The following is a 17,353-nucleotide window of genomic DNA, read 5'->3' as shown; positions in this document are numbered from 1 at the left end:
CTCCCAAACAGTGCTCAGGAAGCATCTCTGGGGCAGAAGGCTGTAGCTGGGGGGAGACTCCAGATGCTGAATCATTATCCAAAGGCTACTGACTGTACATCTCCCCCCATCCCAGAAGAGGCTAGAAAACAACTTTCTTGCTGACCAAGTAGTGATGGAGAATCTTAAACAGGGGCCACTGATGACCAGACAGCCTGCCTGGCCACCTGGGAACTACCAGAAGCTGCCATCCAGAGGTTGACCCCTGCTCTTTCTTGTGCATTGCTGGCACTTAAGTCAGGAAAACTGGGTATCTAGAATCCAACTGTTCCCTGGAGTCCATGTTGGGCCAGAGGCTCAAGCCTGTGAGGGGATGAGGGGAGGAGGTGAACTGGGGAAGGGGCAGAGGGGGAAAAAAGGAGGAAGATCAGGGACTCCACTGTTGACCCCATTCCTGCCCGTTCCTGAGAAGGGACAAGCCTGGTTCCTAGGAGGAGCCCCGCCCTGCATCTGCTCTGAGGAGTGGTTGGCCCCTATTAACCTAGGCCATTATCCCCTGGAAGTGGCAGCTCTTCGTTTAGGCCAGGGTCTGGGACATCATTGCAAACACCCACAGACCCCTCCCACACAACAGCCCCCTTAGATAGGTGGGTGAGGCTGGGCAGCAGTGTAGACAGAAGGTCTCCCCTCTCACCAGTTCCACTGAAACTGGCCTTCAGCTTTGCTTCTTTGAAGCCCCTCGTGGACTGCAGTTGTCAGGTGTCAGAACAAATAGTGTCACCTGCTTAGAGTCCTTCAGTGGCCCAGCAGCTGCTGCGGAGAGCCCATGTGCCTCATCAGTAGGGCCTTCAAGGCTTTCCAGACTTCCCCATCCCCAGCCTCAGTTCCTGAACACATTGGACACTTACACTGCCAGGCTTCTGTCTATGCTGGTCCCACTACTTGAAATGTCCCCTATTCCTTCTTCATTTGCCCAATTCCTAGGCTGTCCTTCCGGACTGCCTTCAGACATTACCTCCCCAGGAAGCAATTCTCCCTTTCCAACCTCTTCCTTATCTCCAACCATGTGAGCTCTGCAGCTCCTTCTTCTGGACCCCCTACAGCCTCTGAGCTTCTCTGGGTCACACACCCTAATGGTAATTAAATTTCCTGCTAAGTGTCTGTCTTTAGACTGGACAGTGGCTCCTGGAGGGAGGGACCATCTGGTGTGAAGCACAGTCTGGCTCACAGTTGTTAAGGGACGCCCCAACCCCTACTGACCTTAACATATGCATTCCGCTTCTGTACAAGTCGCTTGCTAAAATAAATGGGGGAATAAATAGAGTAGCAGGGCCAACGCCATTTTAGGCGGCTCTGCCATTTTAGCCTGAAAAGTCCCTACAGGGTGGGGAGGGGCTACAGGGCTACCCACAAAATTAGCTTATGTATCGCTGGCGTGCTTGCATTGGCTAGATTGTGTCAGGTGCGAAAAATTCCCGCCTAGCTAGAAATAAAAGCTGCGAGAGGTATCATCTCGGGGCTGCGCACTTCGATTGGCCTGCGTAGCCCTGGCTGCCAGAAATAAACTCTTTTCCTTTCCCTATCACTCGGTTCTCCTGGGCAAATTCCTTTTACCCGTCGGACGTTGGCCATAACACAGTAAGTGCTCAATAAATACCTGTCTCCTCACTGTCTGTCTCTCAGGACCCCAGTGGATGCAAATCATGCCTTTGTGACTAGGGACTTGACTCCTGAGAAGACCCTCTTTGCATCTAGCTTCCCTTCTTCTCCTTCCTTTTTTTTTTTTTTTTTTTAAAGATGACCGGTAAGGGGATCTTAACCCTTGACTTGGTGTTGTCAGCACCATGCTCACCCAGTGAGCGAACCGGCCATCCCTATATGGGATCCGAACCCGTGGCCTTGGTGTTATCAGCACCGCACTCTCCCGAGTGAGCCACCGGCCGGCCCAAGCTTCCCTTCTTTCCAGCTGCACAGGCAGCCCAGGCCCTCTCACATCCACACCAGGCAGTGCAGGGAACCCAGGTGTCAGTGTGGCCCATGCCCAGCCTGCTGTACTGCGGAGGGTACAGACTGTGGGTGGGGAGTTGGAGGAGGCGCGGATCGGGACAAGGAACTCTACTGCTGAGGCTCAGACACCCCCAGCCTAGTTAATCATCAACGCCTGGAGAGCCCTCTGTTTATCTCGGTTTTCCATCTCTACTATTTAGTAGGGAAAAGATTGAGTAACCCCCCAACTATCTCCTCTGTTAACCCTGGAGGGGCCAGCCCGTGTATTCAAGGGCCGCTTATTTAATGGGAGACACTGTCTAAACTACACCACGTATGAGGGGACGGGTCCCCTCCCTTCTCCCACCACCAGGTCCCGCAGCTGTGCCCCAGGAGGGCAGAACACAGAGCGCCTTTCCAGGGTCACTTCCAAGGACCTATCCCAACCGGAACAGCGCCAGGATCAGCTGGACCAAGGAAGACAGGACGTGGGGATGCAAACGCCGCCCCCGCAAGTCCTTGCCCCCCGCCGACCCCCTCCGGCTGAGGGCGAAGCTGCCGTGAGGGCGGGGCGTCCGGCGGGCGGGGCTAGTTCGGGTGAGACCTGCCCGGCCAAACGCGAGTGTCTCAGCCCCGCGCTGCGCGCCGCGAGCCCCAGCCGGAGCCGGTGACTCACAGCCCCTGTCCCATGGCCGAGTCTCCCCGCCGCGCCGCGGGCCGGCGACTGCAGCTGCCCCTGCTGTGCCTCTTCCTCCAGGGCGTCACCGCCATCCTCTTTGCGGTCTTTGTCCGCTACAACCACGAAACCGACGCAGCCCTCTGGCACCGGGGCAACCACAGTAACGCGGACAATGAATTTTACTTTCGCTACCCAAGTGAGTGAGGGTGAGGGCACGCGGAGAGCAAACATACCAAGTCTTGGGAGGGAGAGCTTGGGTGCCCTAGGTGGGCAACCCTCTTGAGATGAAGGGGCCCCAGATTTATAAGAACACCCTTTCACTAGTGTCTGCCATGTTCCATGGTACTGTGCTGAAGGAGGCACATGCATTGTCTCATTCAGTCTACGAGATAGAAAAGGGGAAACTGAGGCTCAGAGAGGTTAAGTGGCTGATTCAGAGTCACGCAGTCGCAGTGGGAGAACTGGGATTAGAAACGGATGCAAAGCTCCAGCCTTAACTGCTCCCTTGTCCAACCTCCCAGTTGGCCTAACTAGGCTTTGTTGGGCTGTTCCAGAGACCTTGCCTTTCCTAGGGGCTCCACCCCAACACAGGAAAGAGAATTCTGCTGGGCAGGCCCAGGGGAGGTAGGTGGGGTGGGGGGGTACTAGAGGCAGTAATGGCAGGTATGGCAGATATTAGCTATGAAGCTGTCACACCTGTGGGCAGCCAAGACTAGTTGGGCTCAGGTATTTCTTCCCCAGTCCCCCACATTGGCCCTTCCAGGGTCAGAGAGAAAATGATGCAACCACCTGCCAGCAAATCACAGAGCAGCAGCCCCCAGACCTGAGGGAATGGCAGGGTCAATAACCCATTTCACAGAGGAAGCTGAGTCTCAGAGGGATTGTGACTTGCTTATGATTACACCCTCATGTGAGTAGCAGAGCTGGAACTAGGACTCAAGCATCCTAAGCTTCTTGCACCACAGCTCACCTCCCTGCTGACAAGGCTCAGGAAGGGAAAGGTTAGCACCCCCTCCCTACCTTGCTTGCTGGGGACAGAGCCTTTCCTTCAAGGTTGGGGGCTCTGCCTTGTGACTCAGGCCCTAAATGGCTGCGACCAAAAACACTAGACCCCCCCAGACTTCATCACAAATGTTTGGGCAGGTCTTCTCTAAGCCTCAGTTTTCCCTATCTGAGCAATGGGAAGAAGGATGCCTCAGTTTGAAGGATATGCATACAAATAAGGCCTAGAGTGTGAGAGTCTCCTATAAAAAATTCAGGGCTGTTATTACCCCACTTTCCATAAACAGAGTTGGCAGCAAACTGTCTCCACCTCACCCTGTCCAGCCCTAACAAAATGAAGCTCATAATGCTAAAGATATAGAAGATGAAGTAGAGACTTGACCTTGGGTGTGAAGCACTAGACCCACAGCCATCCTAGGCAGAGGGGTCTACAGCTCCTCCCTCCCCATATTTTACCCTCAGCCCTGGCTGGAAAAGGTGAGCCATGGAAGCTAGGATCAAAATCAGAGCCACAGAGCTCTGGCAGACTCTTGGGGTCATTCATTTATCCAGAGAGAGGGAGTTGTGAGGGAACAGTCCAGAGGCCGAGAGAAGTAAGCTTTTGTCCAAGGGTCTGACCTGGCTGCTTACCGTGAACCCCCAACTTGGTTCTCCCATGGGCCTCACTCAGGGCCTCCAAGCCCTGCTTGTTACAAAGCCTTCCCTGTAGTCCAGCCTCTCACCCCTCTGCCGCAGTGGTAGGTTCTTCTTGGACATACAGCTTTCTGTCCCTGGATTGCAATAAGAGGGGTAGCAGTGGGATTTCTACCTCTTTTTCTGACCTAGGTTTCCATCCCTGTGGACTTAGACCCTGCTGTGGGGAAGGTTGGGGAGGAGGGAGGTTGAGTTCCCTAGAGCCTGGGGCTTTGATGAGCCGGGTCCTCACCTGTCCCTGTGTCCAGGGGAAGGGGTCAGGGCCAGAGGGAGGTGTAGCCACCACCCTTTGATTCGGGAGATGAAAGGGAGTTCTGTGGCTGTTGAGCTCTTGGACTGGTCAATGCCGAGGGCACGGCCACTCTAAGGTTCTGTCTGTCATCTCTACAGGATGGGCCCTCAGAGCCCATCTGGTCCACCCCTCTCCAATGTGGAAAGAGAGCCAGAGAGATCATGTGACCTGCCTAAGGTCACGCGGCAAGTTACAGATGGAGCCAGGCTAGAACCAGGTCTCATGATTCCACGTCTGCAGTCTTTTCCCCACACTGTGGCCTCTTACTCCATAAAACAAGTGATGGGAAATAAGACAGAGGGAGAAAGAGCCAGCCCTATGGAAGCAAACAGGAGTAAGGGTTGTAAAATATGGACAGGTCCTTTTTCACACACCTCAATAGACCTTACTTGCAGAGAGAGGGATTCAGAATAGATGGAATCAGGATCTTCTTGGAAGAGGTGGGGAATGTGACCAGGACCAGAGTGGCTTGTGACCTCTTCTAGGAGAATGCAGCCCCATTGTCCTAGAGGCAGGTGCGGTGTGGGGTTGGGAGGAAAATGACTTCCGCAGCTCTTCCTCCCTTCTCTCTGCTCCTCATATTTTACATCTGCACTTAACGGATGAGTAAACTGAGGATCAGAGAGGTTGTGACTTTTCCAAGGTCACAGGGTCAGAAGGGGGCGGGAGGACCTGGATTTAAGTCCAGCTCTGTCGATGTTAAAGCCCCAGCTTTAACTGCTACTTTGTCCCATCATTTTGTCTTGTCAGGAGTCAGCTGGCAGGGTTGGGGAGCTCTAATGGAAGTAAGGGAAGGAGGGAGGGCAATAGGTGGCTCTAGAGGGCTTTTTGTCTTCTCTCCAAAGGTGCATGGGTTTGATGAGGTTGGGGCAGTGTGGGCATCAGGCTTCATCCCACCCCACAGGGATCCTCTAAAAGGAATGCTGAGGCCTGGCCAGTTAGCTCTCTTGGTTAGAGTGTTGTGCTGATAACACCAAGGTCAAAGGTTTAGATTCCCCTTCTGGCCAGCCATCAAATAATTAATTAATTCCAGCACATACCCAGCCCTCTGCCAGGGACTTGCAAAGTCATTTCCTATCTGCCCATGTATACAATACAAAAAAGCATGAAAATTTGCTTCTCTCAAAGTTACTGATTGCATTCTAAAGTTCAATAATAATTTTCTGGCTTGAAAATTATTTATTATTTTTCTTTCTTTTTTTTTTTTTTTTTAAAGATGACCGGTAAGGGGATCTTAACCCTTGACTTGGTGTTGTCAGCACCACGCTCAGCCAGTGAGCGAACCGGCCACCCCTATGTGGGATCCGAACCCGGGGCCTTGGTGTTATCAGCACCACACTCTCCCGAGTGAGCCACGGGCCGGCCCATATTTATTATTTTTCTAAAGTTATAAATTATTATTATTATTATTATTAAATTATTATTCTAAAATTATAAATTATTATTTTTCTAAAGTTAGAATAATATAACTATTTTATAGTTAGAATGCAGTATAACCTTGAGCCTCCAGGCAGCCAAGAAAAAAGGGAAATATAAATAGTTTTATTTTTCTCATCAGAACCAAGGAAGCCTCACACATGCAATCTTTGGTTCTTCAGTGTCTGTCTCCCATGCTCCGTGACAGCAGGAACTGTGGCTGCCTTGATGACAGCTACATTCCCAGAGCCTGGTCCATGGGTGCTCAGCACATCTGTCGCATGGACGTGGGAAAGCAGATGGGTTCCTCAGGGGAAGCAATAGTTCCTAGCAATAAGTTCCAAGAAAAATTTCTCACGTGGAGCTATAGAAGGGGAGTTTAGGGCGAAGGTGGAACCTGTTCTCAATAACATGTTTATAACAAATGTAATAACAGCACTCATGATACTTTCTCTAGTGTTTCTTGATTAAAACCAAAAATATGAGGGTACTTCAAAAAGTTCATGGAAAAATGGAATTAAGAGATAATGCAAATCTTCCCATGAACTTTTTGAAGACCCTTCGTATAGCATGGCATTACTATACACATAGACCCAAGACAAAGAAAATAGGACCAGATGGACTGCCTGAACCTCAGACTAGGTATTTACAAGTAGTGGGGAGGGCTACAGAATGAACTAATACTAAAACAAATTATTTGTATTTATTCCATTCCTTTTTCTTTTTCTTTTTTTTTTTCCTTTTTGTCTTTTTTCGTGTCCGGCAACGGATCGCAACCCTCAGTGTCGTGCCCGTACCGGACCGGGACCGGCAACGGGATCGCAACCCTCAGTGTTGCTCCCACACCTCACTCAGCCAGTGAGCGGGAACCGGTCTGTATGTGGGATCCGAACCCTCGGGTGGAGCGCCACCGCGCTCCCAAGCGGCGCACTGTAGCAGTGCGCCACCGGGTTGGCCCCTTCTTTTTCTTTTTTTTAAAGATGATGGCTAAGGGGATCTCAACCCTTGACTTGGTGTTGTCAGCACAATGCTCTCCCAAGTGAGCCACCAACCCATCCCTATATAGGGATCTGAACCCGTGGCCTTGGTGCTATCAGCACCACATTCTCCCGAGTGAGCCACGGGCCAGCCCTATTCCATTTCAGTGTTACTGCATATTATTTTTATTGCTTAGCTTTTTATGCAGAGTGGCACAGAACAGAAAGTACACAGAAAGGGCCCAAAGCTCCCCACCCAGAAACCCCACTGACACTTTAAAAAATTCAAGTCACTCATCTATGAAGTTAAAATATTAAAACTATAGGGCCGGCCCCATGGCTCACTCGGGAGAGTGCAGCACTGGTAGCACCGAGGCCACAGGTTTGGATCCTATATAGAGATGGCCGGTGCGTTTACTGGCTGAGCGTGGTGCAGACCACACCGAGCCAAGGGTTGCGATCACCTTGCTGGTCTATATATATATTTGACCAGCAATAATATATATATATTTATATATATATATTTAATATATATATTAAAACTGTAGAAAGACACAAACTAAAAAGTAATCGTCCTTCCAGAGTTGCCATATTGCACAACTCCAGGGAGTGTCATCTGCATTGAAGTTGTGCAACACAGCAGCCCCGCCCTCCGTCTCATTCCTTTTTCCTGAGGTAATCTCTGCTAACAGTTTAAAGCTATTTCATAAATTATTATTTTTTCTTTTTTTTTTTTTTTTTTTTTGTCTTTTTCCGTGTCCGGCAACAGATTGCAACCCTCAGTGTTGTCCCCGCACCGGACCGGGGACCGGCAACGGGATTGCAACCCTCGGTGTTGCCCCCGCGCCTCGCTCAGCCAGTGAGCGGGAACCGGTCTGTATGTGGGATCCGAACCCTCGGGCGGGAGCGCCACCGCGCTTCCCAAGCGGCGCACTTATCCAGTGCGCCACCGGGCCGGCCCATAAATTATTATTTTTAAAAAATAAAAATCCTCAGAGTGGAGAGGTATAGACTGACGTATGAGGGATGGAGGTTAGAAGAACCTCTTCGTCAAGAAGAACTTTTCATGGTTATAGCGCAGCCTTGCAACACCAAGGTCAAGGGTTTGGGTCCCCATACTGATCAGCTGCCAAAAAAAAAGAAAGAAAGAAGAACTTTCCAGCAGAAAAGGAAAAGTTGAAAAGAAGCCTGAAGCCTGAGGGGGAAGAATTTGGGGCATGGTGGGGCAGGTACCATAGCAGGAAAGAGCACAGGCTGGACTTTCAGCCAGTCGGTTGTAAGAGACCCAGGGATGGGGCAAATGAGCAGATCTGAAGGCTCTGCTCCCTTGCTTCAACATGGGACAGCAGGGATGGTCTGGGTCCCACTGCTCCAAGCTGGCTGGCTCCAAGCTCCAGGTGGCTCAAGGCTGGGAGGTCCTGTCATGCCTGGGAATTTTATAGGCTCGGCTCCACCTCAAGGCAGCCCTGGCTGGTGAGAGCTGGGGGCACTGGCAGGGTGGCTGATTGGTTTATGGGACATGGCCAGAACAGCCCCCAAATGTCCCTATGTGCTCCTGCCCACTGCAGGCTTTCAGGACGTGCATGCCATGGTCTTCGTGGGATTTGGCTTCCTCATGGCCTTCCTGCAGCGTTATGGCTTCAGCAGCGTGGGCTTCACCTTCCTCCTGGCCGCCTTTGCCCTGCAGTGGTCCACACTGGTCCAGGGCTTCCTCCACTCCTTCCACGGTGGCCACATCCATGTTGGTGTGGAGAGGTGGGCAGCAGCAGCCTCCCTGGCTCCCCCAGCTTTACCTGGGAGGTCCCTGCCCAAGGGACCATGCTCAAGCCTTGTCTGTCCATCGGTCTGCTTCCTGACCCATGTTTTTGACCCATCACTGACTTCTCCAGGTCAGGAGAACTAGGAGACTGCCCTGCCTGTTCTCATTGCCTGATTTCCTCTCCCATTCTTGCCCATGCCCTCAGCCCCTCCTCCTCATTTCTTTAGGGCCCCATCACCCAAGATCTGTTAGGAGGGTACATAGCTTAATGGGAAAGGGGGGCTGGCCCGGTGGCACACTGGATAGTGCGCCGCTTGGGAAGCGCGGCGGCGCTCCCACCCGAGGGTTCGGATCCCACATACAGACCAGTTCCCGCTCACTGGCTGAGCGAGGCACGGGGGCGACACCAAGGGTTGCGGTCCCGTTGCCGGTCCCGGTCCGGTGCGGGGGCGACACTGAGGGTTGCGATCCGTTGCTGGACATGGAAAAAGACAAAAAAAAAAAAGCGACACCGAGGGAAAGGGCAGGGTTTAGAGGAGCTTTTGGCTCAAGTTCTGGTTCTTCCAGCTACTGTGGGCTTTCTCAGCCAAGTCACAGAACCTCCCTGAGACTTGATCTCATCCACAGAAAGGGCAGGGGCCATCTCTCCCAACTCCCGGGGAAGGGCTTGAGCTCCTTGCCTCCTCTCTGATCTCCCTCCACCCCGCCCACCTGCATCGATTCGTGTTTCCCTCATTTCGTGCCTGGCAGAGGCCCAGAAGCCATTCTCCGTGCCCACTCACCCTCTCCGCTGCACCCCAACCCTAGCATGATCAACGCCGACTTCTGCGCCGGGGCAGTGCTTATCTCCTTTGGTGCCGTACTGGGCAAGACTGGGCCTGCACAGCTGCTGCTCATGGCCCTGCTGGAGGTGGTGCTGTTTGGCATCAACGAGTTTGTGCTCCTCAGCCTCCTGGGGGTGAGAGTCTGGACATGGATGGGGTGAGGGGGTGGAGGAGCAGTCAAGGCCAGGCTCTGAGCTGGGAGAGCGTGGGGGTAGGAGGCTGCCCCTCCACATCAGCTCCATTTCCCAGGTGAGAGATGCAGGAGGCTCCATGACTATCCACACGTTTGGTGCCTACTTTGGGCTGGTCCTCTCAAGGGTCCTCTACAGGCCCCGGCTGGAGAAGAGCAAGCACCGCCTGGGCTCAGTCTACCATTCAGACCTCTTCGCAATGATTGGTGAGGCCTGCAGGGTGGGGCGGCGTGGGGGGCTGGTGCCAGATGCCTCTGATCTGGGCTGGAGAAGATCATCTCCAGGCAAGGTCTTGGGATGCTGCCTGCAGTCCTTGGAGTTCTGGCTGGGAATTCCCTTTTTATTTGGATTCTACTGTGAGATCCATGGGATCTGTGCTCATCGTTCTCAATAGTTTTATGACAGTTCCTTAGAACTTAGCCCTGAGGTTCACACATGCCCCGGATCCATCCCCAGGGGCCTTTCCACTTCAATCACTGCATAAAACCTTTCAGAGCCGCATGACCCTGACCCACATGACAGAAACCAGTCTCCTCAGCCTGGCACATTGGCCCATGCAGGTCTAGGCTGCCCCCCCCCCCCTCACTCTTCCCTCATGCTCCAGCCAGACTCAGCTTCTTTGGGCCCTGGCTCTAGGCCTTTGCAGATTTGGCTCCCTGCAAACAGAGGACCTCTGCCTGTCCCTGGTGTTGCCTTCTACCTCCTAAGGATACCTCCTCCAGGCAATTCTCTGGAAGCCCCTGCACTCCCAGGCGGGGAAGGAGGGGTCATGGGGAAGGAGGGGTCATGGGCCATCCCAGGGAGCATAGGGTCTGACCTGGAAGCCCCATCACCAGCACCTATTTCTTCTAGGCACGCACCTCCACTTTGGCCTCTGCTCCTCTCTCTACCTTCACAACTGCAGTCAGGAAAGGAAATCTGTATTTTATTTTTTCGTAGATGTTGAATAGGGACTGAGGTGCCTGTTCTTACATTAAAAAGAGAGGCTGGTTTTGTGTTTCTCGCCCACCTCTGGGTTTGTTGTGAAATAGAGCACATGGAACACTAGGCCAGCCGAGGCCCCCTTGCCCTTTGAGGCCCAGATAAGTTTGGCTTGAAGTCCAAAGGCTTCCCCAAGAGTCCCATGCATTCCCTGGAGACTTATATTCTTGGATCTCTTCTGCCTCTCCACCCCTGTTTTTTAGTGTGTATGTCTCCCAGACAGGAACCTGAACCTGAACCTGGCCCCTTCCTTGATTCCCCCCAAACTCTCTACCCGGAGGACACACATTTGAGTGTGGTAGATTTTACTCAAGACTCTGGAGTTGCAAGGGCAAGTCACATCCAAGGGACCACTCAGGACTAAGGGGCAGTCCCTAAGCCTCTCACCTTGCTGGCCCACCCTGCAGGGTCCCCAGCCCTTCCCCTCACCTCGTCCCTTGACTCCTCCTCCCACTCCCTCCAAGATAGACCAGGGGGCCTCACACAGGCAAGCAGCGTACATGGGTGCCCAGTTCTTACCCCAAATGTGCAAGCCCAGCCCATCCAGTGCTCAGCAAACAGAGGCCTCTCCTGCACACTCTAGGATTCTCCCTCTCTAAGTGGCCATTGAGGTTATTAAAGAAATGGTTTTCCTGACACGTATATCAAGTATCCAGCATAGCGCCTGACATGCAGTGGCTTTTGCTGTCTTCCCTTTCCTTTTCTGATACTTAAAAAAACTCAGTGCTCTGTGGTTTTCAATCAAGTTCCCTTTGTGCCAGAACCCTTCGATAGCTGCCACTTGTTGAGCATTTAGTACCTGCTAGGCCATGGACTAAGATTTCTATGCATCATTTAATCTTCATTTTATGAGGTAGCATTATTTCCACTTCACAGATCAGGAAACTGAGGCTGCTGAGAGTAGGTGACTTGCCTGCAGTTCCACAACTCAACCTGTGGGGGAGCCACTTACTTCCTCTTGCTCTGCCTGCCCACCCACCATTTAGGGACCATCTTCCTGTGGATCTTCTGGCCCAGCTTCAACTCTGCTCCCACGATGCTGGGGGATGGGCAGCATCGGACAGCCCTCAACACGTACTACTCCCTGACTGCGAGCACCCTCAGCACCTTCGCCTTGTCAGCCCTCATCGGGGTGGATGGGCAGCTCAACATGGTATGCGGAGGTGGCCTTGGGAGAGGCAGAGGGTTGGCCTGGGAGGGAGAGGAGAAGTCTGAGACCCTGCTAGAAAGATTGTCCAGGGGAACAGGTTAAGGGCCCAGGCACAGGGGCTCCATCTGTAGAGGTGGTGGTGGGGTCACAGTGCGAGATGATATGACAGCAGGAGAGTTATGGGTTAGATGGCAGAGGGACTTGCAGAAGCAGTAGGGCCACTGTGGTGGATGGGGTTGCATTGAGTGTGGGCACGACGATCTGAAAGGTCCTGCAGCGCCTTGCTCTTCCCTATTCCCTCAGGTCCACATCCAGAATGCAGCACTGGCTGGAGGGGTTGTGGTGGGGACATCAGGTGAAATGATGCTGACACCCTTTGGGGCTCTGGCAGCTGGCTTCTTGGCTGGGACTGTCTCCACGCTGGGGTACAAGTTCTTCACGGTATAGCTGCCTCTCAGGCCCTGGGCAGAACATGGAGTCTTCAGTACCTTTCCTCCCACCTCTCCCACAGGCCCAGGGTGGGAGTGGGAGGGGGCACACGAGACTTATTATCTGTCCTGTCTTCCAGCCCATCCTTGAATCAAAATTCAAAGTCCAAGACACATGTGGTGTCCACAACCTCCATGGGATGCCAGGGGTCCTGGGGGCCCTCCTGGGGGTCCTTGTGGCTGGGCTGGCCACCCATGAAGCTTACGGAGATGGGTGAGTTTCCCCTCAACCCACACTGCAGTCATTATCCCTCTGGAATGAACTTCCCCACTCTTCTCCTCCATTTGTGGGCCAAGAAAAAAAGCAGTGTTTATTTTTATTCATTTATTCATCCGTCCATCCATATTCTGGGAGCTGAGGAAATTGGAGCGAACAAGACCAACCCAGTCTTCAGTCAAGTGCAGCAGAAGGTCATTGAACAAATGATTTCAAGGGTATTGAGGGTTTCTAAAGGATCAGTGGGAGATAATGACCCTTAGGATCTATTTTTGCCCATCAGGGCTCAGAGGAGAGGGAGGGCAAAAGTGACCCTCAAACTGCGTCTTGAAAGGTATGTGGAAGTCTGCTGGCATATGAGGGTGGGAGGGTGTTCCAGGCTGTGGGCCTGGCTTGAGCAGAGGCCTGGAGTTGAGACTCAGCCTGGCAGGCTCCCTCGAGGCCCTTTTGGCTGCTTTGTGTCCATGGTGCGAGTGCCAGTGCAATGACCAGCCCTAGCCCCGTGCTCTGTCTCCATCTCCCCCAACCCTGGCTCTCCACGATCTGATCTCCCTGCAGCCTGGAGGGTGTGTTTCCACTCATAGCTGAGGGCCAGCGCAGCACCACATCTCAGGCCATATACCAGCTCTTTGGGCTGTTTGTCACTCTGATGTTTGCCTCTGTGGGCGGGGGCCTTGGAGGTGAGTGATCTTGGCTGGGAGTGGGGGGCTGGCAGAAGTTCCAGAGAGGGGAGGAAACAGAGGAGGGGGGTTCTCCAGAGGAAAGGTCATTGGATCCTATGCCCCTGACATTGATTCATTCATGCACACAAATTTATTGAGGTCCTACTTTGTGCCAGATGAGGGGTCAGATTATGGGTTCAGGGGTAACATCCTTCAGGTGGGGAGGTACAAGTGGGTGCTTGCTCCCTCTTGGTGCCAAGGGAAGCTGGGAGTCCTCTAGGGTTGCGTGGGTCCCTCTCCTTCCCATCCTGTTCTGTGGCTCCCCTGTGCTGCCCCCTCTACCCACTAGAGGGCAACCCAACCTCAGGCTGAGGCCTAGAAGGGGCAGACTGAGAGAAGGGAGACTGTCCCGCTCACTACTAGACCAGATTTCCGACACCTTCCATAGAGGCAGACTGCCCACAGGCCCCGGGTCAGGCAGTCCTTCCTGATGTCTGGCCTTTGATTCAGTATCCCTAACTTGTTTTTTCAATAAACATTTTCTGTGCCCCTCTGTGTGGGAGGCCACAGAAAGCTCAGTAGCACTGGTCCATGACAGAATCACAATTTGGTCCATTACTGATTGCAAACTTGAGCAAATTATTTAACTTCTTTGAGCCTTGGTTTTTTATCTGTAATACAGGGATAATATTCACCTCACAGGGTTGCCATGATTACTCAGGAAGGCAATGCTGGTCAAGTACTTTGCACAGGGCCTGGCACATAGTAGGCTCTCAACAAATACAGCTGTGGTTTGCCTGCACCAGGCACCATGTTGACCTCATGCCCTCAGCCCCTCTGTGCTGAGACACTGGTGGCAACCTCCCCCACAGTGAGGTGGGGGCATGGAGAAGCTTCATATATCCTCTCCTACCACCACCAGGGCTCCTGCTGAGGCTGTCCTTCCTGGACTCCCCCCAAGACTCCCAGTGCTATGAGGACCAGATTTACTGGGAGGTGAGACACAGCCTCAGTCCTCAAACCCATAGGCCCTCATGCCCTCTGACCCTCTCTGCCCTGCCTCACCTGCTGTGGTCCAGCCTCCCTCCTTCCTTCCTTGCACACTCCTCCTCTGGGGTATACAGATGAGCTATGGCCTCCAGCCCCCTGGAGCTGTGCCTTCAACCCCACCACCCCTCCTGCCTTCCAGATGCCTGGGGTGCATGAGGATGAGGCTCAGGGACCTCTGAAGGTGGAAGAACCAGACACTCAGGCCTAACCTGCTCCAGTTCCTGACAGGACGCTCTCTTTTGAGGAGACAATGATTGGCTACTATTGGGAAGTTCTTCTTTTCTAGCTTCCATCCCTGCTGCTGCAAGAAAGGAGTTATGAACCAGAAGTCACCTCCTTCCCATTGGCAGTGTCTCCATAGGGAGGGGGCAGTAGAAGGCCGGGAGATGGTGGAGGGGTGGGGCTGTAACTGGGTGTGGTGGGGGAGAACCTCACCAGCAGCTCCACCCCACTGCCTTACCAGCCTGCATGCGTGGGCAGAAAGGGGCCAACTGAGGCACACAAGAGACTGCTGATCCTCTGGCCCTGTATCACACAGTTCCAGTGAAGCCCGAGCCAGGCCACCCTCTCTCAGGGTGATAAATACTACTGTCACTAAGGACTCTGACTCCTTTTATTTGTGCCCTGGGAACATGGGAAGTTCCTCTTATCCTCTAACTCACAATGTTAGAACCTTGGAGTGGAAAAGGACCTCAGTGGTGACAAAATCCTACTTCCCTGGGTCCATGGAACTCCCTCTAGAATGCCATGTCCTATTAGGTGGGTACCCAGCCTAGGTGGGTTCGGGGCTGAACTCTCCTTCTTGGAATTGTCTGTCTCCAGGGACAGGGAGCTCATTTTCTCCCAGAGAGCCTGTGTCTGTTATAGGACAGCTCGGGCTGCTGGAGAGTTCTTCCTTTCCCAGAAGTGCTGCCACTCTGACCCTCAACCTGGGCAGCCTCTGAGCAGAGTAGGAAGAGGGCTCCTGTAGGCCTAAGAGGGGCACAAGAGTTGTTTGCCACCAACCCTCAGAAGCTAGAAGCAGCCATCACCTAGGTGCTACCTTACGTCCCTGTTCTGAGACTGAGGACTGGGAAATAGGAAGGGCCTTGTGTGGATGAGGGCTGTGGCGGGGAAGGGTGTGGAAGGCAGGTCCACCGCCTCTGTTGGCCTGATGTCATTTGACCACCAGAGGGCACTCCAGACCCAGCAGAGGAAGATGCAGCTGTCGTGCCCTTCCTTGGTCCCTTACCAAGAATGGAAGTCCTTTCTACAGCCTAACCTTCCTGTCTGCTTCAGCTCTGGTCCTCACGCATTCATGCCACAAATCTTTCTGAGCTCCCACCCCCCACTATATGTCAGGCAGGTGCCAGGGGTTTCAGATCTTGCATCCAGCAGAGATTCCATCCCTCCAGTAGACTGGAGCCCCTTTCCTATAGGGACTAGGACCCCCTCTGCCCTCTCCTGCCCTTTCCCAGACTTCTGGCAGGAGTTGAGCTTGACTACAGACATCTCTCCCCGAAAACCAAGACCGTTCAGACTTAGGAACCCATGGAGGAAGTGGAAGGGTTCTGAGGGTTCTGGGGCTTGACCCTGGGACAAGGGCAAAAGGTCCCCTGATTAGGCTTCATCCTCAGTGCAGTTGGAGGGACTGGGCTTAGCTGGTGTTAAAAAGCCAAGCACAGAGGAGCAAGGGGAGAAACAAGGAGAGCAATTGAGGGACAGTCCCTGCATGGAATCCCTGAGGGACAGGGTGAGGACTGATCCATGAGAGGTGGCTCTATGGGTTCTATAGCCAGATAGTTCCAAGCCCCACCACCCCATGAAGCCTCCCATGGCCCAGGCATGCTGCTGAGCTCTACTACAAGCCCCTGCATGCTGGTCCCATTATTCAGGGGACTCTGCCCAGGACTGAACTCTCCCAAACCAGGCCCTTGGTTGTTCACTCTGTATTTCCTTCTCTCCTCCTGTCCACTTTGCCTCAAATCCCTCCATAGATCGCTCCATTTCTCATGGCTAACTGTGCTTCCATCCCTTCAGCTCCCCTCCTTCCTCCAGAGCCTCACCTGCCCATTGCTGGCTGGGATAAATATGTTGGGGAGAGATTTTGCTGAGGCAAAAGGATGACTGCTGAGATTGCAAAAGGTCCCCAGTCACTGTCAGCCCCTACCAGGAGGGAAGGAGAGCTGAGGCCACATCCTCCATTCCAGCCTACGGGGCCTCAGCTTTGAGGTCCAGGTCCAGCCAGCTGACCTGCCCTTGCCCCGAAGCTCCCCAAGCAATCCTCAAACAGAGATCTGAAAGAAAAGTTTCAGGAAAGGGGGGATTCAAACATAGGGTAAGACCCTCCCTGCCCCAGCCCATTCTGGGTGGGGAAAGCTATAAATACTCATTTATTTATGGCAACTACATTCTACAACCTGACCTTCTCCCTCGACTGCTGGTTCCTTCTTGACTACAGCCAAGTCTTCACCTCCAGGCCAGAAACAATGGGCAACTCCAACCTAGGATGGTCGTTGCTGGGGGCAACCACCCATCTCAGGCCAGGGAGGCTTCCTGGAGAAGGGACAACTGAGACCTCTTTGGGAGAGAACTATTGCCCAGCCAGTTTCCAAAGGATGAAAGGCTATAGGTCCCAGGATGGTCTGCCAAGAGGTCCCTGAGAAGCGAGGGACAGGATGAGGACTGAGAGGTCCATGAGAGGTGGCCCTATGTATCCTATAGCCAGATAGTTCCAAGCTCCACCACCCCATGAAACTTCCCGTGGCCCAGGCATGCTGCTGAGCTCTACAACAAGCCCCTGCACCCTGGTCCCATTGTTCAGGGGTCTCTGCCTGGGGCTGAACTCTCCCAAACCAGGCCCTTGGTTGTTCACCCCATATTTCCTCCTCTCCTTCCCCCTATTTTGTCTATATTACTGGGCACGTGGTGGGCCTTCCATAGCTTGCTCCATTTCATCAGACTGAGCCATTATTTATGGCCTGGGTGTGGGGGTGACCATTCTATCACTGATTTCCATCAGGGAACT

At 53.2% G+C, this 17,353-nt stretch overlaps 1 protein-coding gene across 1 annotated transcript; it reads left to right on the top strand.

Annotated features, from left to right (window-relative positions):
* The first annotated feature begins 2,618 nt into the window (after positions 1 to 2,618).
* On the top strand, positions 2,619 to 14,947 carry RHBG (Rh family, B glycoprotein). The gene is made up of 10 exons (XM_008570569.1): positions 2,619 to 2,840; positions 8,593 to 8,779; positions 9,591 to 9,741; positions 9,857 to 10,004; positions 11,766 to 11,932; positions 12,233 to 12,370; positions 12,498 to 12,631; positions 13,193 to 13,314; positions 14,219 to 14,292; positions 14,486 to 14,947. The coding sequence occupies exons 1-10, from the start codon at positions 2,654 to 2,656 to the stop codon at positions 14,552 to 14,554; spliced, it is 1,377 nt and encodes a 458-aa protein (XP_008568791.1). The 5' UTR covers positions 2,619 to 2,653; the 3' UTR covers positions 14,555 to 14,947.
* The last annotated feature ends 2,406 nt before the right edge of the window (positions 14,948 to 17,353 follow it).

This window comes from Galeopterus variegatus, unplaced genomic scaffold (genome assembly GCF_000696425.1).
Source record: "Galeopterus variegatus unplaced genomic scaffold, G_variegatus-3.0.2 Scaffold33, whole genome shotgun sequence".
In the NCBI taxonomy this organism is placed as follows: Eukaryota; Metazoa; Chordata; class Mammalia; order Dermoptera; family Cynocephalidae; genus Galeopterus; species Galeopterus variegatus.
This window is presented reverse-complemented; position numbering and strand designations above follow the sequence as displayed.

What these genes read in the sequence shown, in the direction of transcription:
- RHBG (XM_008570569.1), top strand. Translation starts at nt 2,654, where the DNA reads ATGGCCGAGTCTCCCCGCCGCGCCGCGGGCCGGCGACTGCAGCTGCCC. An exon ending in TGTGGGCGGGGGCCTTGGAG is followed by an intron (nt 13,315 to 14,218) that starts GTGAGTGATCTT and finishes TACCACCACCAG; the next exon opens with GGCTCCTGCTGAGGCTGTCC. An exon ending in AGGACCAGATTTACTGGGAG is followed by an intron (nt 14,293 to 14,485) that starts GTGAGACACAGC and finishes CCTGCCTTCCAG; the next exon opens with ATGCCTGGGGTGCATGAGGA.